General features: G+C 39.4%; 1 protein-coding gene across 2 annotated transcripts in view; it reads left to right on the top strand.

The window, feature by feature from the left end:
* gabra3 (gamma-aminobutyric acid type A receptor subunit alpha3) overlaps positions 1–24,848 on the top strand; it is a 159,340-nt gene that overhangs the window by 91,620 nt on the left and 42,872 nt on the right. For both annotated transcript variants that reach the window (XM_028466497.1, XM_028466498.1), the window contains exon 5: positions 20,152–20,372. In XM_028466497.1, the coding sequence (XP_028322298.1) occupies positions 20,152–20,372 (221 nt within the window). The remainder of the gene's footprint in view (positions 1–20,151; positions 20,373–24,848) is intronic.

A 24,848-nucleotide genomic window follows, 5' to 3' on the forward strand; every position in this document is an offset into this window, starting at 1 on the left:
TATTGATCCTACTGTGGGAATGCTTTCAGGCAGCCTCATGAATGGAGACAGCTTACATGTTTCTGAACTGTGGGAAACAAGATTACCCTTAATTTAATAGCACTACTGGCTGCATTACCACACCTCGTGCAGCCAACCATCAATAAGACTGAAATTCAGCTATAGATAATGGTTTGACACCCAAGTAAAGCATGTTTTGCAGTGTATATTTTATCAGCTTTTATTATATCTTAAGTATATAGAGGCAAGGCGAGGCAAGGCAAATTTGTTTGCATTGCGCATTTCATACACAAGGCAATTCAATTTACATGATTAAAAGAAAAAAAAGCAACAGAAAATATTTAACAGTTTGAATAATCAATAAGAACATTAAAATCAGCTGTAAAAATATTTAAAATCAGCAGTAAAAACATTAAATCAACAATAAAATAATTAAAAATCTCCTCAGTCATATACTAGTTGACAAGCTAAAGAAGAAGATGAGGACTAGTAGTGGCTGTTGTAATGTGTGTTGGATGTAAGTAAAGGACAATATCTGATTATAATTAATTAATTAATTACCTGTTTGCCCCCAAAGACCCAAAGGCTTCTGAACCTCATTTATTAACTGTTAATGCGTTCAGATCTGAGCGTACAACGTGCGCCCGACCAAATTCATGCAAGCTCCGGCATTAATTAATTCTGATGTGATCATACGCTACGATCAGATCTCACGTCTGGTCTGACCTCGTGTACGAAAACCTGAGTGTGTGGATTTGTGCTGCAGCACAGCCTAATGTAACTGAGACTGAAAATAAAGTATTAAACAAGGCTCAGCTGAGAAAAAGAATGGGGGAAAAAACATGTCTTGTCAAGCCTTGGCTGGGAAATGCCCGTATTTTACCCCTCTTTCCCATAATCGTCCCGTATTAATATTTTCCCGTAAATATCCCGTATTTTAATGTAATAATGATTAAAAGATAAATTAATAAAAACATTCCTCTGCCTTACTATATTGAACGCTGTCACTCACCTCTTCGGGAACTGCCACCTGAAATGACCTGAGTGGCAGTTCTAGAGCCGACAGCGGCAACAAACAGGAAACAACTCAGAAGAACAACAAAGATGTAAATTTTCTTCATATTGGTCCTTGGACTTTGGTTCTAATCTGCTGAAAAATTTGGAAGACATTGAGTAAAACCTTCATGTTGTCGGCGGTAAATAGTGCAAATAGCGGTTGTCAAGCAAAAGTTCTTAAAAACTTCTTAAAATGGCGGCGGGCGTTGCTAGGTCAAGTGTCCCGGATGACCGCGAAAAGGTGTATAGGTTCACCCAGCGCAGAGGAGCACTGCTTGGACTGGGATCGGCAGGGGAACGCTGTTGTATATGTACAGAGGAAGTGTGTGACGTTATTTTGACCTGTTTGGTGCAACATTGCATTGGTGAATAGAGCAATGTCTCATTACTAATACAGCATGAGGATCCAAAGCCAAACCAGTGTCAGATCAGCCTCCACTGAGGCTTCTTAAGAGATTCATTTATTTTAATGTGATATTTATTGCTTCCAACATGTGGACAACTGAGGCCAATAAACGACATATTTCTCTGTGTCTCTCCAGGGTCTCTGCCCTGATATGATCGGTTTGATTGCTGTTCAGTGTACACTGGGGGGGGTAGAGAGGGCTCGCGCTCGTAAGCCTGACTCATACACTTTTTCTTGACCAAAATGTAAAGAAGTGTCTTGATCAAAAAGCAGGGATTAACGTGTTTAGGCTGTGGATGAGGAACATTTCATCTAAACCATCAATGGGCATTGGTTAAGTTAGTTATTGAAAATTTAATTCAGATCGTAGCCCGAGTCCTCTGCAGCACTTCACTTCCTCTGTTATTCTCTTCCACAGAGCGTCTAAATGAGCTCCTTAAATTCCAGTTTTCACACTACCAAAAAGCCAATGTTTGCCAGTGTTTGTTTGACATCAGTGGGCGGGGCCCCAGAAAAGTTGTTTCTGGTGAAAAACATTTTCTCTTGACACTAAAAATGGTGTCAAACGAATCACTGTTTTCTTTGTCTGGCAAGGAAACACAAGACATCACACTTCTTTTTTTTTTGCATTCGTCAATCCACATGAATACGTATTCCACAATGCAATGCAAGAAACTTTTCTGGTAATGTCAATAAGGGAGTATTTACTGTGGAGATCAAAACAAACTTTTGAGCAGCAATTTTAACCTTTATACAAATGATCTGTGATTTATTGGTCTATGAGGCTTATACTTTATCTCCTGCAGCTTTAAGAGACATCAGCTAAGTTCTTTTATATTCAGAAGAAAACCCTCTGCCTTTATTAATGGTGAAACTGGGACTTAGACCTTACTTCATCACAAAACAATTTGCTTTATCACTTTCAACACTTATCACCTTTAGGGTCTTCCTGAGCTCAATTGTAGATCTACTCATTTATTCTCCACATATTCCGCATAGCATCAACATGAAACGACAGAAAATAACAGGAGACAGAAAGTGATCTTTGAGTCTAATCCAGTTACTGAGGTCAGAGCTTGTATGCTATCAGCAGTCAAAGATGCAACAGCTGCTGTCAATATGCGCTCCCATACTTGTCCTCCAATCGATGAATATAAAGTAACAGCCCAGGTAAAGATGGTCCCCAGATGAGAAGAAAAAACATCAGTATATTGAATATTTTACATTTTGCATTGCTTAGTCAGTTTAAATCATTACCCAGTCAAGTCTCGTTCTGGCCTCGGGCTGTAATGAGTTTTCCTGCTTGCACTCACACGAAGACTGCAAAAATGCTTCAAATGCCTCCTTTTAGGAATTTTCATAGTCCCAAACTTTAGAGGATTATCTGCCATGGTAATCAGAAATGATCACAGTATAAAACATACAGCCAACTTCAATCCATTTTAAGACTAATACATTCACTTATCTGTTTACATCTCAAATCTCCTATAAGATTAATTAGGTTTAATGTTAGCACCAATTTACACTGGTTGGGGATGGTTGACATGGCTAATTGCCAGAAAGATCAACTATGTGTGAGGAGTAAAGATGTGAATCTGAAAGTGCTAATAATAAGTGAAATAATGAGCATGCAACTGTAAATTGATGTCAACATTAGCAAGTAAAAAGAAGGGTTGATATTGAATGTTTTCCCCCAATTTTTTTTTGCTTACGAGAGCAACGGACAACGGCAAGACTTTTTTGTTCTTGTATTATTATTATTTTCTGCTAGATTCAGGTAATTATTTATTTTGTAAAACTATGGAAAAACCTTGAAACGTTAAGCTCTCCTTGAATTTTGCCAAAAGAGAATTAAACTTTTCAATCTGGCATCAGCATGATCTATTCTCCTTTTTTAAGCTCAATGGCAGTTGTTGCAAATTTGGTTTATTTCTAGCTCTAGTTAGTAAGGTAGGTTACCTCTTCAATTGTTGACATAGTTTGCGTAAGGTCTTCAGTGAGTTTGACACATCATGTTATCTTTTTTCTAGTGCAGTTAGAGAATGCAACCCTCAGACTTTCTGTCATTCTACAAAAATCAGTTTGAACCGCTCCTTTAGTGTTTCTTTAGTCTTGCTGCGTTCACACCGGATGTGTCACAAAATGTCCATACGTCCAGATTGCATACAAAGTCAATGGATAGATGCGTCTCAGATGCAAACTCTTTACTGTGTGGTGGTGCGGTCCGATCCGCACGTCAAGAACCGATTTTACGCATATCCGCACATTCGCAAGAGTTCAAAATTTTGAACTCCTGCGACTGTTTCGCATGACGAAAGCCAATCAGAGTCTTTGTTGTCTGTTCACCCATTCAACCATGGAGTAGAAGCTGTGTGTGACCACCTGAAGCTGTATGACACGGCCTTTATCACCGGGACCGGACTAGAAAGGATTTGGCGTGGAGGAGAAGCATCGAGGAGGTGGTAGTAGCAGGTAAAAGTTCTCTCTGTAGTTTTTTTTTTTTGAAAGTCGGCACTGAGCTAGGATAGCATTAGCCGCTAATCACACCGGCTTTTTTCACTGGTGGTTTATGTTTATTAGAAGAGAAAAAGGCACACAGCTCCTCACTTCAGCAGGCAGTAAAACTCACCGAGTTGGATGTGTCGCTGGTGGGAGGTGCTTCACTTCCGACGGGCATATGAAGCGAATGGGAAAATTTTTTGATCCTGCGAAACGTTTCGTGCGGCAGATGCATCCAGAGCCGCAGAAGACGCATTCGGTGTGAACACAGCATTAGTCTTTTGAAATGTGTAAAATCAACAAATGTTGTGTTTAGTTGGTCCCACCTCAGTATTTCCTTATGAAACACACCTACTAAATGTCCTTTGAGGTAGAGATCTTGGATCGAACTAGAAGTTAGTTACATTCTAATCTGTCAAAACTTTAAAGGAACTTAAACTATTTTTAATAATTGAGAAGACAAGCTAAACAAATATTCAGTTCAATGAGCAAATGTGAACAGTGGGGAGCAGTAGATAAGTAGGTCTTGAAAGTGGACTTTTTTAATGAGCGCTCTAAACTGGTTGCTTGTTTCCAAAAGAGAAATGATGCTTTGGTGGCTCTGCTTTGTTCTTTCGCATCAAGTGAATGGAGGCTAGCACTTCCTGTACACACCAGGCTAAACTGTGTTCTGCTGAAGGTTGTTTTCATGGGTAGTAGTATTGGCTTTCATTTCTGGCCCTTAATTCAAGGCCTGTCTATAATAATGGATCATGAAGTTTGGAGGCTATTGAGCTAAATGAGTTAACCTTACAGTCCCGAGCACTGCAGTGCTTTTGGTTTCTGAGAAACAAAAGCATGGATCAGTTTTCTAGGTCAGTAAAAATAGAGGAAACATCTAATCCTGGAGGTATTTTAGAGGTACAGTAAAGCTTTTTAAGATTTTTCCTTGATGTGTTCACCAAAGAGAAGTTTTAATTTGTGAACAATTCACTAGAATTTAGCCAATTAATTGGCGAAAGATAGTGTAACAAAGAAGCAAATCAACATTATTTGGTCAAAAGAAGCCTCCTTTATCATATTATTTTATTTCCCTCCACCTTAAATATTAATACTACACCACCTGCAGTATTTGAAGCAATGCATCAACTGGAACCACAGTTCACGCGATATGGATAATCATAGAGTTCTTTTAAAATTAGTCAAAATATCTAATCCCAAAGAGCAACTACAAATCCAAAGAATGCCTTGATTATGGGCGGGGCTCCTGGACCAGTCTGTACTATGAAATCTCTAAAGTACAATCAATACTATACTACCTAATCAATACTCAGTATACCTCTTTTTTCACAATTCTCACAATTCAAACTAATCACCACAGATTGCAGAGTCCACATGTGTTGGTTTTTATAAAAGGGGCGGAGCCAACAGTGCTGATTCATTGCGTAAGAAGCTACCAAATCATCACAAACCACCATTGTCAGCCAATAGCAAAATTTGCTTGTAATGGCCGGTTTTCAACTCGCAGAGGAAAGTCACTCTTGCATTTTTTACATCAAAATATGCCAAATTAAAATACTTTGACTAAAATGTCAAAAGTTGGACAAGAACCAATAGACTTCATACCCAAATACATTTGTTTACAGTGCTTTGGGTTTTAGTTACTCCTTAAACTTTCAGTCAATAAGACTTTCAGATTATTTGAGAGCTGTGAAAACATTAATGACGAACCAATTTTATATTGAATGAATTTTTGACAGAGAGGTTGGTAGAAGCATTCGTAGCCTGTGGTGTGATAATTAAGAGCATGCCAACTATACTCTATTGTTTGTGGAGAATAAAAAAGGCTTTTGTTATCGTTGACCAAAACATCGGGCTGCAAAAAAATGCTTTTTCTCTGGGTTTCTCTGAAAATGTTAAATTTGTAAATCTATCTACAAACTCACCAGAAACACATGGATGCAGTAATTTGATTAAATTGCTCATTTGTATGCCTAACTATAGCACCAAATATGGTTTACCAACTCAGATATTTTGATATTGTACAAAGTCTCTGTGACTGAATTGGTGCCAACATGTGAAGAGTAATGCTGCAGACCTTTCTGAAAAGCTGAATCTTAAATATTCTATTTAAGACATGGTTGAAACGTAGATGTTCCTAGACAGAGCCCCCTTTAACCTAAGCACGTCATATTTTCTGTTGTGCGCATTCAGTGGTCCAATTACCCTTCTCTGTAACATCAAGTGTCCCAGAAATGTCGACTTCTTCCTCAGGGCCACTCGTTCACTTGGACCTCAATACGTCACATCTGCCTTCATTGTCTCTAATGGCACAACAATCGAATCTAACTGCGCAATCAGAATAAAGTTCAAATATTAAGGCCAAAAGCAAGACACATTGTTTGGAATCATGTTGAGCCATAAACTTATCTCTGCTGTTAATCACAACAGACTGGGAATGTGGGTCATAGTCTTGATGCTGATGTCTGGTAAGTGGCTGGGTTTTTTTCTTGACCCCGAGCATCCCTTGTCTCACTGGTTCTTACACATTTTATTTTTCCTCCCCTTGAATTTCAACATCCCTTCTTCCCTCTAGGTTAGTCGATTAGAATCCATTCTCATGCTAGCCCATGCAGTGCCATGGCACATGCACGCCTTTCATCGTAGGATTTGACAGCCTGCGTTTACAGAAAAGAAGCGATTTTGTATGTCACATGTGCAGTGCTGGGGATTCTTTGACAGATACATTAGTGATTCCACCATTTTAGGAGTAAACAACTTTGTGATATCTCAGGTTTTCACCGGATTTCCAGATGCTTAGAATTCAGAAAAGGCAAACTCTCAAATGCATGATGAGTTCAAGGCCCTGACAGAACAGATGGATGTCAGTGCCAAGAGAATTTCAAGGTGAACTCGTTTCTCATCAGTGAATCACCTTTTCCCTGTTCAAAGACATTCAGGACTAAATAAGCTTTATTTCTGAGTCAGTCACATTGTTTTCCTCACCCTTACCTGCAAAAGGTTTTCAAAAAAAGCTTAATTAGGCCCCGAGTATGAAGGTAAATATGTTGCAAAATGTGAGAGCTTGTAAAATGCGATATGAAGTTGTAAAATGTGATGCGCGTGCTTGTAGAATGTGATTTGAGCTTGTGTATAAAAAATCCACACACGTGAAATAATTTTAATGTCACAAATGATGAGAAAAAAATGCATAGACTGATATTTACACAAAGGCTAAATAGAAGGGGTCCAAGAACAGAGCCCTGAGGAACCCCACATGACATTGGTAATCTGTCAGATTCAAAGTTTCCAATGCTTACAAAATAACTTCACTCCTCCAAGTAGAATTTAAACCATTGCATTACTTTTCTATTTAGTCCAACCCATGTTTGCAATCTGTGCAACAAAATTTTATAGTCTACAGTGTCAAATGTAGCACTGAGATCCAATAGAATTAAAACAGATACTTTTCCTGAATCAGTGTTCAACCTAATGTCATTTATCACTTTGATCACAAAGACTGTTTCATGCAGGAAACACACCTGATTTGTTGCTTAAAAACAACGTTTGAATGGTCAAGATTAGACTAACGGTTGTATTTCTATGAATATTTTACTAAACATTACTCCTCTGCAGGGTCGGATCTACCGGGGTGGCATAGGGTGGCAGATGCCACCGCACAACAAAGGCTTGCCCCCCTGCTGCCACCCTAATTTGTAAACACGGGCACGAAACTATGCGGCCGCAGTCCGCCAACCGGTAATGCCCCGCTGCCGCTTCCTGACTGCGGAGCCAACTTTCTAAAACACCAACGAAGAAGATGCGGAAGTATCGTGAGAGTGGCACGGAAGTGTGTTGTTTACATTGAAGCACGAGAAGAAAGAGGTCAAAACATTGCTGCCAACTCTGATGCATTTGCCGTGGGCACACATTTGTATCACTCCAAAAAGAAAAAAAGCCGCTCCAAAACGGAGTAACGACCCCGGACTCTCTTCCCTCCCTCCCTCCCTCCCTCCCTCCCTCTGTGACTGACGTTCCACTGCTTTCAGACATCGGTGAGTGTTTGTGCACATGCAGGTTTTGCTTGTTTGAGTGTGTTTTGTGCGCTGCAGCTTGTGTGTTCAAAGATTGTGTAGGTTTGAGTGTGTGCGAGGCAATGTGCACTGACGTGAGTGTGTCCAGTGTGTGCTGAATGTGCACACGTTTGGGGAGCATATGTACATGTAGAATTATAATCCTTGTACCCTTCGTTCTTTGGTTATTACGTTTTGAAACCAAATCAAAACATATTGCACCGTAGTAATTTAAATAAAACTACTAGACACTTTTTATCACTCACACAATTCCAAGTCTTACACTTTGTTAAATGTTACAGAATGGTTCTTCAATGTGATGGATGTGACAATTGCCCTGTTTATTTTCATTGACAGAAGCTGTTTTTCTGTGTGGATGTTAGTCTCCACTCCAATAAATATTAACAGTGTCCAGCTTTTGGCTAGGAGGTTCATGTCCATTCACTTCTGTGCGTCTATAAATCAATGTCTGTCAAAGAAAACATGGTGAAGCTACTTTGTGAATCTCACAGAAATGAAGAGGATATAATCATTCTGCTTGTTAAGCAGCACTGATGTGTGTCCATGTTTACAGAGAAGTTGATAATACTAGCACTGAAACGACTATTTTCTGCATTCATTTAGTTTTTAATGATTTAAAGTTAATTTGCACAAACATCATTAACAATATTTTGGTGAAGCAATATTTTGTATCAGGCTTTCCTTAAAGACTTAAACATAACACAAGGACATGTGACTAGTTGTGGTCAGTGTGTGTTAAGAAGAGCCACTGTGTTTTGTAATTCCTGTGAAATGGATCCAGTGCAGTAGAGAAATTCTGAATTTCTTCAGTGACAGTTATCGTGATGTATCGAGGATTAATTTTCTCGCAATATATTGATTATTGCGATAATATCGTTACTGCAGGCAAAAAAATATTGCGATATATCGCATCGCGAGGTACTTGGTGATACCCAGGCCTATAGTTCAGTATGCTTTTTGTACGTCTGCTATATGTTGCCACTAAAAAAGTCCTGCCCCGCTCTTGCCACCCCATTGAGTTTTTTCTAGATCCGCCCCTGGTCCTCTGTGATCACCTCCTGTCTGCTTAAGCACAGCCAAAAAGAATTTAATCTCCTCATTGGCTTGTTAAATTGATATAAGGTATAAAAATGTTGTTAATTAGGTATTTGACCCTAATATAGCAAAGTTTGGTCAGAATATTCCCAGCGGATATGCTTTAATGCTACATTTCTCAAAGTACGAGCTTATCCCACAGCCCACGGCCCCACCCCCCAGCGCTCCAGGGGGCAATCCCTACCGCACGCCATGCCTGAACGGCCTGCCTCGCCGCAACAGAGAAACCTGCGCCCGCACCAGGACCAGCACAGGGCCGCACTGCCCCACAATACAACACCGTCCACAGGGAGGCGGCCCCCCGTCAAGAGAGGATTCCATCAACCGCCCAAGCAGGGCCACCCTGCCAGCCACAGACCGACAAGCAGGCGTACCCAAGCACCCCCAACAGGGCACCGCTACCCCACATCAATGCCGACAGAAATTTAAGATTTAACTGAGACTTTAAACTATTTTTTTAAATTCTGCTTCATATTTATGTTAGGCCCGTTTCATTGCCAAGTTAAAAACTGACTGATTTTAATAAATAAAGGTGAATTATTCACTGCAGTCTGTGTCTGCACACCTTAGAAAGCTCTTAAACTTAGTCAGGTTTCCCATTTCACATTCAATATTGTTATAATGAACATTTGTACCAATGAGCCTAAATTAATATGTGAATAATCTATCAAAAGGAGAAAGACTGAGAAAGTGTGTGCGTCAAGAATGAGAGAAAATTATTGTGGTTAAAAGAGTCGACAATTAAATATTTTATGGTTTGAATTGAAATCTGAAAAATAGGTTGGAAACTAAATGAAAAATGCTGATTTTTTTTCCACATGCTGTGCAGGCATGTGATATTTAATGTTGAGAAGATAGAGATAAACAACATAAATAACTCAAATCCATCTTTGCGGCATAATCAGAGCAACATCCACCAGTCAAACAGATCAACTCCAAACAACCTCAGTGTAAAACACTGATGGACTGAAAAAGTTTCTATAGTCATGTATTTGGAGCTTAAATTGTAGAGAAGTGGTGTGAGCAGTGCCTTTAAAGATCACCAGCTTTATAAAGGACTGCTATTATTAGGACTTCATGTGTGATTATTATGTGTGTGAAGACAATGCTGACATCTGAAATGTGAAACAGTGGGAAGATGCGAAACGGTGTTGCACCTCGCTGTTCAGATAGAGGTATGGTTGATAACCCTCCTTTAAAAAATAAGATCATCCCTTATCTAAACAATAAACAACCTACTCCTTATAAACAGGGGTGATAGATCACCTTTTATTGTTGTCATATTGTATATGGAGAGCTATATACATTAAATTTGTTCTCTGCGTTTAACCCCTCCCTGAGGACCAGTGAGCTGCCACGGTGTAGCACCCAGGGAGCAGTTAGGGTTAAGGGACCTGCTCAACATCCCACAGCAGTGGCCCAGGTGGGATTCGAATCTATTACCCTTCGACTACAAGCCCGCTGCCTTAACCACTAGACTACCACCACCCATTGAACTGTAAGGGACACACTTTGTCCTATAGTTCTGTCAAAACCCAAACAGAGTCAATAGGATTAATACATAGTTTTAATAAATATGTGAGGAAAACAATTGAAGAAATGTCCTTTTCAGCCAATATGTTGTTATTAGGGTCACATCACCTGTTTTTAATATTTTTTTAGATATTTTTTACTTGTTCTTGTTCTACCTCATCTTTGTTCATTTTAAATTTGTTCAAATGTTCCTTTTTTAAAAATGAAGTCTCGTACCATTTGTTATCATCATTGTGTAATTTTTATGATGTAAATTGAGGGAGCAAAAGTACTATCGGCTCCAAATATTGGCAGTCCATATTGGTCTATCCCTAATGTGTGTGCGCTCTTAAATGAACAAACAAATCCTAATCTCTTGTCACTCATTACTGTTAACTAATAAAATGCGGTTGTAGAACTGTTGTATAAAAGCAATATCACACTGGAGATCGTGCTGGTCGTGTGTGAAAGACCAGTACAACTGCACTCCCTCTCGTGTGATATTGCTTAAGGGCTCTATACAGACACAGACTTCTGTCCACGTTGGTCACAGTGAGTCAACTATTTTCATACTATGTCCAACGTAAAGTCACAGTTTGATCCACTACAGAGTGAAACAAGCTGGATGAGGATGGACTAGAAACTGTTCCTACACATATTTTAATGAGGCTCAGCTCAGGTCGCTTTAAACAATTTATATTTAAAACTGCGTATTGTGGAAGCCAGTAGTTCTGTTTCACTGCAAACATCCCTCTGTATTCTGTTTTTTCCTCATATCTCCAGCGCATCTAACTCAGTCACGCTTTACAGCGATGATGATGATGATGATGATGATGATGATGATGATGATGATCAAGGAGAGAGATTTTAACTGACTTGCACATAATGAGGCCGATCCTCAGTCACACTGCAATAATCTGATCAATGATCTGATCACATCAACCTGTTACATTGTTTATCAATGCATTTCAAATTAAAAGTGAACTTTATCATTTTCACGGATTTCAATGACATTTACAAGCGTTGGAAAAACTCCATGTTCCGTGATTTCTCGACAGCCCAAAAATAATGACATCATCGTCTCCTTTCCTTCAGCCCGCCTTCATTCACACACGCGCACTTTTGGACTACCTTACGCGCGGTGGGCGTGTCAACAGCCTGGACCGGAGAATACGCAAAGGAGAGAAGTGCATAACTGCAGGTGCGCAAAAAAGCGCTTAAGTCCAGACAGAATATAAGAATATACCCCTAAATGAATAATGCCTGGAGTATCTCTTTTTTTCCATTTATTTTTTTATTGTAGTGACTTTTTTTTTTTAATTTGATAATTCAATATTTCTACATTGCATTACATTCAAGTATGTTCAATATATTTGACTTTAACTTTTGACAATCTTCTGTTATGTCCTCGCTGGTTACATTCCCAGCAGGAAACGGTTAACGGCATACAGGAATTAAAGCAACAGTAGATAATTAAAGAGAGGGTAAGAATGAGTTGTCATTTAGACATTAATCACGTCTCTTTCTAATCATTACTGTGTGAAATCTATGAAAGCCAGGCCCGAGTGTTGCGCATTAAGTCTAGGAGGCAATCAGTATCATTAACACACCAAAGCTGAAACATTGGCCTGACCTGCTGCACACTGTCAAAAATCAGGTAGCATTACATCAATCGCATGGAAGATTTCTGCACAAAGAAGATGTGTGCCTCTCACGTACCCAACAATGTGTTTACACAGGTGCTAAATCAAACCTGTCAGCTAATCTACATCCACAAAATAAGCTCTTCAGGATGCAACAAGAAAACGCTTCCAAATATCCTGAACCTGGCAAACAATTCACAGATGGATATTTTTAAAAAAAAAATCATAGTATTAAATGTAATGAGTTTTGAGTTGATGCACAGAATAACATATTTTTTCTATTAAAGGAGTTTAATAGAAAAGTGTGATTATTCGATATCTAATAAGATACATCTCAAGGTTTAGAACTTATTTATCTTCATTTAATATATTGACTGTTAATACAGTTCATCCTGTCTTTATCAAGGATGAAGATGCATTGTCTTTTATAGACAAATTTAGATCAGATGGTGTACTGTATTTCCTGACAGTTCCTCAGCAGTTCTGACATTTTCCGTCTGATCGCTTCTTATGCAGCATTCCTATTCTGCAAACATATCGTGCTTTCGTGCATTTGTTTGTTTGTTTGTTTTCCTCTTTTATCTCTTTTCTGTATTTCTTTGCCGTAAAATGTTTCTGACAGACTATTTCCCTGTGCTGATGAAGTACATTAAAGATTTAAACATATGTGGCATATATGGAGATTCAATGATATTCTTAAGCATGAAGATGTATACAAAGGTGGTCAGAGCTATAATAAGACTGCATGATATGAAGAAAATGCTCTCGGGTTTTGCAGCACGAGTCTGGATATTGTTTCACTGTAACTGCATTGACTATAACCTGGTATGACTTCATGAGTAGTGATGGATGCTGAAACAAACAAAAGACTTGTGGTATAGAAAATCATGTTAGGAGTGCTTTCACTATTCAGAAATGACTGTCCTATTTCCTGTTTCTGCTTTATTTCCAAAGTACCACTATGTATTGCATGAGGTTTGTTTTCTATGTTATAGATCAAATATGTTGTTTTATTAGTGGAATTTAATCCTGGTCTGTTTAGACCACGTGCCTATGTTGATAATGATCTTTATGTTGTGAGCAGTACAGACGAGACCAAGGAGGCGAACATTTGTCTAACAACAGCTGTACAACAGAAATGACCAGGACAATTTCATTACCCTCCACATTGGTATTCCCATCGAAATTACCTGCACATCAGAGTTGCCATAGCGACCACTGTGCCCAGGACCACCGGTACGATAATGCACACATCCAATGTAATCAATTGTGGTTTAAAATGTAAATTGTATACTATAAAAATTGGATTTTTTTTTGTTTTTGTGTGATAGTTTAAAATGAAGAAGCAAAACAGGCCACTGTAAATTATGTTTTATGTATGCATTACGTAGGTGTGTCAACGATCTTTTGATACTGTCACACAGGGAGGCAGAGAACCCAAAAACAAACACTGTTTACAAGTTCAGTTCCTTTAATGCAGTGGTTCCCAAACAGGGGTACGGTTGCACATTGCAGGGGGTACTCGGAAAGATTTAAATTCCGTGTAAAGCAGAAGTAAATTTGTGTTGTGAGTTTGTCACACCACAGAAACATTTGTCATTGACCACTGAGCCAAATTTGAAAGATGAAAAAAATGCTAAGTATATGAAAGTAGGTGTCAGAGTCATGGAAAAGCAAGCACTTCTCTCTGCTCTGAAATGCTGAAAGAGTGTCAATTAGAGGCACTGGAACTACTCCCATGCGCGGGAAGGGCACCGCCTTCGTGTACTGTAATGGAAGCTAACACTAGCAGTGTCATCGAACGGACCCAGCCTTACCTGTTTGAGCCATCAGAGCCAGAGTCAGGCCTTTGTTGTCACTTTCACACTCTTTCAAACGTGTAATCATCATTTAATGGCTGTTTGAATCTCACGGGTCAGGGTTTGGTTAGACCCGGTTACACTCGCCGACTTGCAGGACGTTGTCCACGCTGCTGTCGTCTCGCAGAGCGATGCAACAGCGGAACAGCAGCCGTGGCTCATCGCTACTCTTCCCGCCACCGCTCGCCTCTTATCCGCCGTTGTTGAACAATGAGTGCATGCATATTTTCCGCTCGCTCCGCGGGAACGTCCAGTACACGATCCGCCTCTGGATGGGCTCCGGGGTCCGCTCCGCGACTCTCCACGCCGCGATGTCCAGTAGCAACTCCGGGCTATAAGTGCGACCCCCTCCGCCGACACCCGGCGCTGTGAGCTGCTGGCCCAGCCTGAATTCTGCCCCGAAGCCCACTCTATAGCACAGCCGCTTGGCCGGGGGCTGCTGACCGCGCTCCGCATTCCTAGCCCCGCTTTACTGGAGGAAGCATGAGTCAAACATTGATAGTGCTCAGCCTCCATCCATCCATCCTTCCATTGTCAGACCTGCTTGTTCCTGTTTTTCAGGGTTGTGGGGGTCTGCCAGTGCCTCTGGCTCACACTGGGTGCAAGGCGGGGGTAGTGCTCATTTCAGACCTTTCCGCTGACACCTCGTTTGACCAGATCCGAGCATTTTTGGATTTTTCCCAAGTTTTTTTTACGCGATTGAGTGTTTGACCTCTAGCGGGCGCAGTCCTGACTCCACCTGGTGGGGATGCACATATTCGGACTCGAGCAGACCAGACCTTTCCGCTGACACGTCGTTTGGTCCGATCAGAGCATTTTTGGGTGATATAATAATCGTTGAATAGCAATGGCGACCATCTTGAAAAATGGCCGCCATATTGAATTTTTGAGTGGCCAACGCTTTTTTCCAAAATAGTGTCTGTGCCAAATGTCATGCTTTTATACCAAAGTGAACGATTCTTTTGAATTTGATTTTGGTAACACTTTTTTTTATTATGAGACCTTTGGAACCACGTTGGCATTTTGAGTTAGATGGAGGGATGTAGTGGGGTTAGGGTAACGAACGACACTTAACTTTATTCATGCTAATGACAGGTGTCATATGTATCATAATAATGACAGCGTAATGTCAGCCCTAAAACTTCAAGTAAAATATTACCAGGATTTTATACGTTGTAAAACTTTTATGGGATTTTTTTACTTTTAAAGTTTAATATTAAAGTTTAATAACTGCTGCCTTTAGTTATTGAGGTTTTTAATCCACTTGTTATGGTAAGGACTTCATTTGGCCTGTAATCTGGTTTACAGTATAAGTTCTGCTTTTTACCCACCAACTCCACTTTTAATCTATTTAGCAGTTTCATGTCTTTCTAACATGTACATATATATAAAATGTATTTATTGTATGGATATTTATAATATTATAAATAATAATATTACTATCACCACAATGTGTGTCAATGGCTCCTGAAAATGTGCTTTAATCTTTAAAAAAAAAAAAAAAAAAAAGGACATTGTTGTGTAGACGTGTCTCTGCTGTCCCCTCTGTCAGGGACAAATCACTCTGCTACGGGAGAAACACCAGCTGGCATCCAGACCTATTGTTCTATTTGGCCTTGTCTCAAGATTGACTCTGTTTTCCTCATTGCTGTCATTAAATCTCTAAATTAACTCCCTTGAACTTTAGGGGATTTTGCTTCCACAAAAAAAAAAACAAACAGAAAAAACAAATATAATTGCTTTCCCCAAGCTGGACTGATTGAGCTATTGTCTGTTTGATAAATGCTGCATGTTTTTACACTGATTGGCCTGAGATTTGGCATCACATGACAGAGCAATAGAAGTCTTCATTGGTTCCTTCATTATATATGGACACAAATGTATTACCTGAGTGGACCAGATGAAAATACTGAGGTATACTGAGTATATACTCATATATACAGTTTACAGCGTAATTTCTGGGCTGTAGAGCACACCGCTGTATTGGCTTTTCCAAGAAAAATCCACACAAAGACTGCATCGTCACATAAGCCACACTTTATTGGCTGATGATGGTGCCTTTCAAACGACTCGACCAATCAGAACGGACAGGCAGGCTGGTTGCTGTACTCCAATTAGCTTTAACGGAGATTAAACTGATTGCAGAGCTACTGATATGTGCGCATGCGCAGTGTTCAAACATGAACAAGACGCGCTAGACTATAATGGCGGACAGAAGAGACAGCATGGAGAGACTTGCGACATCACTGAACCTGACGCTGAACATTAAACCAGGCTTAAGGTTCAGCGTCAGGACCTACGCCTGGAGCATGTCGTCAACATGACGCCGAGATTGGAACACCTAGCTATGCGATTACCGCCCTGTCGCTAGGGGGTTGTGGCTGTGTTGTTATTATAAATAAGCATTATAAAGCCCCTGTTTGTTTTTTAAGCATTTTAAAATGTAATTTATTTCTGGATTATTACCTACTGTACCTAACCATGTGTGTTTTGTTGGACACAAACATTAAAACAACGGTTTCAAAACGTGCACTTTATTATCAATATAAACATCGGTAACTCGTAAACAAAGTATAAAAATGTATTGAGCGGACCTCTATCAGCCTCCACAGCCTGTTGGTCATTGTTTAAAATAGACTAATGGACTTGATTTTATATAGCGCTTTATCACCACACTGAAGCATTCTCAAAGCGCTTTACATATCACTCTCACATTCACACACCAGTGGGACAGGACTGCCATGCAAGGCGCTAGTCGACCACTGGGAGCAACTTAGGGTTCAGTGTCTTGCCCAAGGACACTTCGAACCCCCAACCTCTCGATCAGAAGATGACCCACTACCACCTGAGCCACGGTCGCCCACGGTTTACTGTTAATGAAACACGCACACACACACACACACTCTCTCTGTAGGTACAGAGACAAGGCAGTAGTAGTGATAATAACAGTAAACACACACCTTTTGTTTGTGATTGATTCCATTTGATGGTGCTTCACATTCTGCAGCCATGAAAGGAAATAATAAAAGTCACAGAGAGAACCGAGACGGACTAAAGGTGCCAATCCACCGTAAAAACAACTCTCTTATTGCTACGCTAAAAGGTGAAACATGGCGATGTGAGTAGTAAAGGCCGAGACCGGGGCTGAGGTTTGGAGCTGACCAATCACAGCCATAGCTGACTAGGGATTTTTCAGAGGCGCACGTAAGGTTACGCGGTAGGGGGGTCTGCGCCTACGGCGGGGGATTTTACACAGCTCTTTAAATAAGTCCCTCCATGCTGTCTCTTCTGTCCGCCATTGTAGTCTGCGCACATATCAGTAGCTCTGCAGTTGGTTTAAAAGTATGGAGAAAATGTAAGAAGCCATATGATTTACTGAAAGCAAGCACACCTGATTGGCTGATGAATCTGTCAATCAGTTTTATCAGCATATGGTGACGTTCGTTGACCCGCGACGTCAGGGCAGTCTCAAAATTCACTGTAGAGATTTCTCTCACTTCAAAGCACAGAAGCAGTTTGTAAATGCACATTCAGCAATTCGCATTATCCGTGGATTCATATTACAAGTGTGCCTCAAAATAAGATTTGTGAAGTCGAGCGTGTGCATTTTAGAATTCATATTACAAGTTTGCATAAAATATAAATAGTTGCAAAACAGATTGTGTGCATTTGTGAATCTGAAATACAACTGTGAAACTAAGCATGTGCATTTGTGAAAAACCCTGCATGAGTTCATTCATTATGATACTGTTCGGATTCCATACAAGCCGGTCGCAGGAGGATTTTACATTCCACTCGCAATGCATCATGGGGCGGGTGAGTACGACTAGTGTGCCCATCATGCATACTTCAAAAATGTCCCGATATATGGAACGCACTACATGCTCACATGACGTCAGACATAGTATGAGTAGTATGTTAGGATGTCATTTCGAACACAGAATAGATACCTGACTAAACATGGCTGGATTTAGATGAATGAGAATTTAAAAGTGCGTAGAATACAAGTCTTTTTCGCATGGCTGCTTTGCTCTGTTTGTGTAGCTCTCCGTGGGCTTTATTAAAAGCGCTGCTGTGAGGACAGACGCAGAGTAATTATTTCATCCTACTCAAGTTTAGAGGGACGTCAAAAGGTCAATCACATCGATTATTAAATGTTCACCCGGCGCTCTTTAGAGGCGCCCTGTTGATGTGGCACATACTCCTGCACAGTGTGATGGCTTCTTGTGGTGAAATCCAGTGGGAAATGACACGTGTTTCACGCAGGGAGTAACAGTTCACTGGTGAGCGGCGCAGCCCGTGATTCCCTTTTAGAGCTTGGATGAAAAGCACAATGTGTGAATCAGAGAGAAGCGTGTATGCCACACTTGTATTGATCACTAATAGTGTGTACTGTTTAGATACAGACGCTTCCTTCCATCTCGTCTTTTTTTTTGTTTTTTTGTTTTTTTTGCCTTGACACAGCTGGGGAGGGAAAAGGCTGTTGCTAGGACACAGGAGTCCCATTGAATGAGTAATGTGAAGTAAATTCATGTTGACTGGCTACTTCCTACACACACTTTATTATATCTGTTTTTTTATGTGTTGATTACAACAATGAAGGGATTTTTTTTTTTTTTTTGGTTTTTTATTTTGCTAATAAAAAAAACTAATCATGCATTACAAGGGCAACAGCTGACACTCATTGGCTTTAATTTAAGGGATTAAAGATGTCATTGGTTGTACAAGAGGCTTTGACGCAAATTGATCTCATTTGAAATATCTGTCCTTTTTAAAAGGTTTGTGTAGCAGCTATGTTGAATTTAATAGATGTGTACATCAATAATATGTTCTATTTATTTATTATATATTACTTAAAGAAAAGCATTCTTATTACTAAGCCAACTTGACCTAAAACAATCATTGCAATAGCATTGTAAAAGAATATTTGCAATGCGTGGCATTAAAAGCGTGTGTTGCATATTTAATAGTCAGTGGAGAAGTCTGCTAGATATAAAATATAGTATATTCCTTTTTCTTTCAAAGCCACAACTGCTTCACTCATCAGGACACCGCAGTATACGGAACATATTTTTCTGATTATAAGGCGCACTAGCAATGAATGGATCTGACTGGGTCTATTTTCATACATAAGGCGCACCGGACAATAAGGCTCATTGGACTATAAGGCGCATCGGTTTGTTATTATTATTATTAATATTATTATTGAGACGCATTAAGCGAAACAAAATAGTAAGGTAAGTCAAACTTTATTCAACTCATTAACAATAATTCTCAACATTGTTCAGGTTTAACACATAAAATACAGAACAATACACTCACTTTTTCAGTTCAGTATGTTGAAGCACTGTACTGGTACATATCACTCCACGAGGCGCCTGACTACGGTAGCCCTAAAGTGCCAAAAATCCATGTTAATGTTAATTTCATACATAAGGCGCACCCGATTTTAAGGCGCACTGTTGATTTTTCAGAAAATTAAAGGATTTTAAGTGCGCCTTATAGTCCGAAAAATAGTTGCAATAAAAGTGAATCCTCCTTAGACCTTCAATGAAATTTAAAGTACAAAGTGTAAATAATGCATAATAACGACTGTCATGTTTTCCGATAACATTTTAATCATTTTAGTGCTCTTGTGAAAAATACATAAAATACAATTCTAAAAATAGAGACTTGTGAATAGAGAGGTATAGTGAATATTGAGTAGGTAGTTCGCAAAGTATTGACTGTTTAGAGATTTTATAGTATAGGCTGGGCGTGTCTTAATTGTTCCCTGGAGTCCCAGCTAAAAACTTGGGATTAAAAAGGTGCTTATTTCAGCATTTTCACACATTTCAAAATCATAAAAGTGAGGTTTTTCGAGTTTCTAAATAGCCCTTAAGTGTAAATGTGATATCCATCTCTTGTACAGACTGGCATTCTATCCAGAATGTGAGCTGGGATCACGACTATGACAGAAGATGAAACAAGTCCAATCCAACTAATTGTTTCCATTTGCCTCCTTCCAGGAATACACCATTGATGTCTTCTTCCGTCAGAGCTGGAGAGACGAAAGGCTGAAATTTGACGGGCCAATGCAAGTCTTGCCCCTCAACAATCTGCTTGCTAGTAAAATCTGGACCCCCGATACCTTTTTCCACAATGGAAAGAAATCCGTGGCCCACAACATGACGACTCCAAACAAACTGCTACGGCTCGTGGACAACGGCACACTTCTCTACACAATGCGGTGAGACATTTTTCACAAATACATCCAATTTGACACCATTTGTTACATGACGTGGAGTGTTCAGATAATATTACTTCCATAAATCTGTTCAGTGCAATAAGGCAGGAGTGTCAAACTATTTTTAGTTCAGGTGCCAACTAAGTATTATATGTATGGCACAGACAATATCCAAGCAATAAGTGACAAGACCTTGACTACTTGATCAATTTCAATTTAATTTGGGAACTTTCGTGGAATAATTTGAGGAAAATGGCAGGATTTTGGAAGAATTGAGAATTTAAAAAATGACTGCCATCATATGATAATCATGGGAAAACTGTGAGCCCTGCAAGTATTGTTGAGTTTCATTGAATGCGTGTACTTGGAGGGACTGAGATATCTACAAACGAATTAGTCTGAAATTTACACAATGATTCATGTTTTCTCTGTCATTGTTTATTTCTCCTGGGGTCGAATTGGATCCCAAATGATTTTCATTGAAGGGCTAAAAATGACTCACGGTGGAGCGCCGCAGGCCAAAACTAAACATTCATGTTGCATAACTGTGCAAAATAAACACTTAAATCGTTTTAAAATTGAAGAACACTTTTCTTCAATGTGTTTCATGACAAAACATTATGAAACATCTAAATGACTTCAAAGACATTTAGTACAATATAAAGTCAACAAAATGGAACAAAACATACCCCACCTATACAAACAAAACACTACATTTTCCACTGCCTCGAACAGTCCTTTAAAACTCAAGAAAAATAATGTAATTGGAGAATAGTTTAAGATTTTAAGAGTAGTATAGACCCTTTATTTGTAAACATTGTGACGTATTTTGTTGGGTGGGGCTTAGCCTGGAGGCAAAACCACAATTGTCTTCTTTTTTTCTGCTGGAATCGTGTAAAACTTGAATTTACGTCCACTAACGTTATTCCTCCTATTCTGGCACCCAAACACACAACAAAGCTGTAACATTATTGGCCTCCACAGTCTTTAGCCAGCGGCGTTTCCTGTCTTTGCCTCCAGCCACGGCACTCGTGACGTGGGGCCATTAAGGGGTCTACAAAATAATGTAGCGGGCCAAAACCGATCGCTTGCAGGCCGACTTTGTCCCGCGGGCCCTAAATTGGACGACCCTGTTCTAAAGGATCTAATTTGGCCTCCGGGCCTCGGGTTTGACACATGTGCATTAAGGTGTATGCTTAGTGCTAACAGTTTGATCATTATTAGCTAAAAAAAAAAAAAGAAAAAGCACGGTTACAAAATGACAGCTCAAACTGTCATGTAACGAGTAAATGTGTGAGTTTAAATTATAAAATCTCTAGAACTGTCTTAGGTTTTGGATTATTTTGTAACTCTAACTGCAGGCATTACTGCCAAACACTTTGTGAACCCTTATTATGGTCCTCTGCTTCTCATCCACACTGAGCTAGACCTGAACTCCTTTTGACCTGAGATGAAGGCAAAATAGAAACTGTTTAAGCCGCTGATGCAGCAGGATTATTCCTCCTTATTTTGCCTGATAACTTATTCGCAGCTGCTCGCTGCCTCATATGTTTCACACAGAAGGAACCGATTAAAGATTACTCACTCGATCAAAGATTTCCCATGCAGCAATGTCATACCTCAAATAAACTATGAATAGCATCAGCCAACCAAACTCCCGCATGGAATATTCATGACATTTTATTATCTACAGAGACCCAACAAATAACTGATTAGTTTCATCTGATTGACACATTGAATCTTGCCTTGTCAGTCATATCAATCTGCCTCGCCTGCAGCTTTCCATCAAAGCCACGAAAAGGCTTTAGAAGAAATAAATTTATGATACTCATCCGCAAGGTCAGTATTGATTTTTCAGACGTGACGATAAAAAACAGAAAGCCTTTCATTTTTGCGGCCACACACGAGTAGATTGGATCTTGTTGCAGTTCTGCCAAGGCTGACAATGACACCTGAGCGCCGATGCAGTCTTGCAAGGAACAACATGATAACATAGCTGAGTAAATAGGTGGGATGATGACGACGAAGTGGCATGACAGCGTTTTGTATGGTTATATAGGAAATAAAAAGCCTTTTGGTCAGAGAACGTGTGACTGAGCACATTGTTGGCACATTGCACCATGCAGTATCAGGCAGAATATAGAATATAGAGCTGTTTAATAGGAAATCTGATGTGAAGTCCTTTGTTGGAGTTATCGCTGCTCCTTGGAGAGTCCTTTTCATCAGCCTGTTGACAGAATCTGACAACTTACAAACACTGTGAAGGCCTCCACTCTGTAGGACTGTGTCATTACTTTGAAAACAAGGTGCTGATATGTTCTTCTACTGCAGGAGTAGGTTTATGTTTGTGATATCACGTTCCAATCTGAAATATAATAAAAGAAACAAGAGCACAAACCTCCACCAAATCTCTGGATCTGGATCAGTGATCGTCACTTTGAATTTCCATCCATAAATAACAATATAGTCCAAATGTATGGGCATCCCCATTTTTTTTTTTTTTTTTTTACAAATGGGATGAGATTGAGATAAAATCCGATTTGATTGAAACTTGGTGGGCTAAGTGAGGACCCAACCTGACATAAGTGAGCCAAACTTCATAAAGATTGGTCGGTAACACTTGAATTTTATGCATAATGCTCCACCTAACCCAAAAAATGTCAACATAGCTCCAAAGGTGTCATAATTTAACAAAAGGTGTCATAATTTACCAAACAACACTTAATGACAGCCATAATGACACCTTATTCATGCTAATGTCAGATAATGACAGTGTAATGTCATCCCTATATATAAAACTTCAAGTAAAGTATCACCGATTGGTTTATTATTATGAATCTTTCAAACTGGTCCAAAATCTGTATATTGACAGTATATTATCCCCAAGATCTAATCACTTGTTTCTTACGCAATTTCAGATTTTTTTCTGAATATTTCATCAAAATCCTGCCAGTAGTGTTAGAGTTAGACTGTTCACAGACAAACAAAGAAATAGATAAATAAATAAGCTACCTTTTTGGTGGAGGTAATTATTCATCTATGCAGAGCCAGGTATTCCACTGATAATTGTTCATTATATCTATTGATGGATCTTCTATACTAACTTCTCCTGTTCAAGGTCGAAGGATTATAAAGGGAATTTGACCTAATTATGTGGAAATATATAAATGCAAAGAGTTTTTTATCCCCCGCCACAAAGTGTGGGAGGGGGATATAGGTTTGAGCTCCATCCGTGCGTCCGTCTGTCCGTCCGTCCGAGTTAAAGGGGACAACTTTTCTCAGAAACTATTTAAGATAGGATAACCAAATTCGATGTGTGGCTTCGGGGTGTCAATACCTTGATGGAGTTTGAAATTGAGAAGCGCGCAATTTTTTTTTCCAGAGTTATTGCCCTTGTTTTGTTTTTTTATTCTGTTCAATGTGTCTTCAAAGGAGACAGTTTTTCTTAGAAATCGTTTAAGATAGGGGAACCAACTTTTGGCGTGTGGTTTCAGGGTAACAATCCCTTGATGGAGTTCGAAATTGAGAAGCGCGCAATTATTTTTTCTGGAGTTATTGCCCTTGTGCCGTTTTTTTTTTTTCTTTACTCAGTTTGAGGTATCTTCAAAGGGGACAGCTTTTCTTAGAAATCGTTTAAGATAGAATAACCAAATTTGGTGTGTGGCTTCACGGTATCAATACCTTGATGGAGTTCGAAAATGAGAAGCGCGCAATTATTTCTTCCGGAGTTATTGCCCTTGTGCCGTTTTTATCTTTTTTACTCAGTTTGAGGTATCTTCAAAGGGGACAGCTTTTCTTAGAAACCGTTTAAGATACTTAGTTAGTAATAGTTTCCTATGTATACATCTAAGTTCTTAGATTTAGGACATTTAAGAAAAAGTTGTGTGTTATAATGACAACCAATCTGGCGGGGGATGTTGATGACTGTGTCTTGTGGTTTGTTATGTAAACCATTACACGCAGAATGTAATTGTTAGAGAAAGGCAACGCTAGCTGGCATGTTACTAATAAGCTATTTGTTTCTGGTTTACACAACCATAAACAATCCTTTTCAGTCATTAATTATGATAACCTCAGTCCTGATTTTATCCTGTGATCTGTTAGAGCAGAGATCTCAGGCTCAGTCAACAATCTAACTGTCTCCATTTATGATAATGATGAAGGTCATATGCAAATGTAAAAGCTTTAAATCCTACAAGTCTGGCTTAAGTTTAATGCTCCTCACACAATGACTGCCCACAGAGTATTAGTTGTCAGCACTGGTGGCTGTATTTGTACATTTATACACATTATTGTCACATTAATTAACTGATTACATAGGAGTAAGCAGGGATGAATGAAATCTTTCAGCAATGTTTCATTTGTAGTTGAGTGAAAGTGAAAGCTTGCAATATTCGTGCCAAAACTGGATGAAAATTTAGGACACATTACAGACTCTTTTTTGACTGCATTTTATTTTTATTTTTATTATTGGCCTGT

The sequence above is a fragment of the Gouania willdenowi genome, chromosome 14 (genome assembly GCF_900634775.1).
Source record: "Gouania willdenowi chromosome 14, fGouWil2.1, whole genome shotgun sequence".
Taxonomy (NCBI): Eukaryota; Metazoa; Chordata; class Actinopteri; order Blenniiformes; family Gobiesocidae; genus Gouania; species Gouania willdenowi.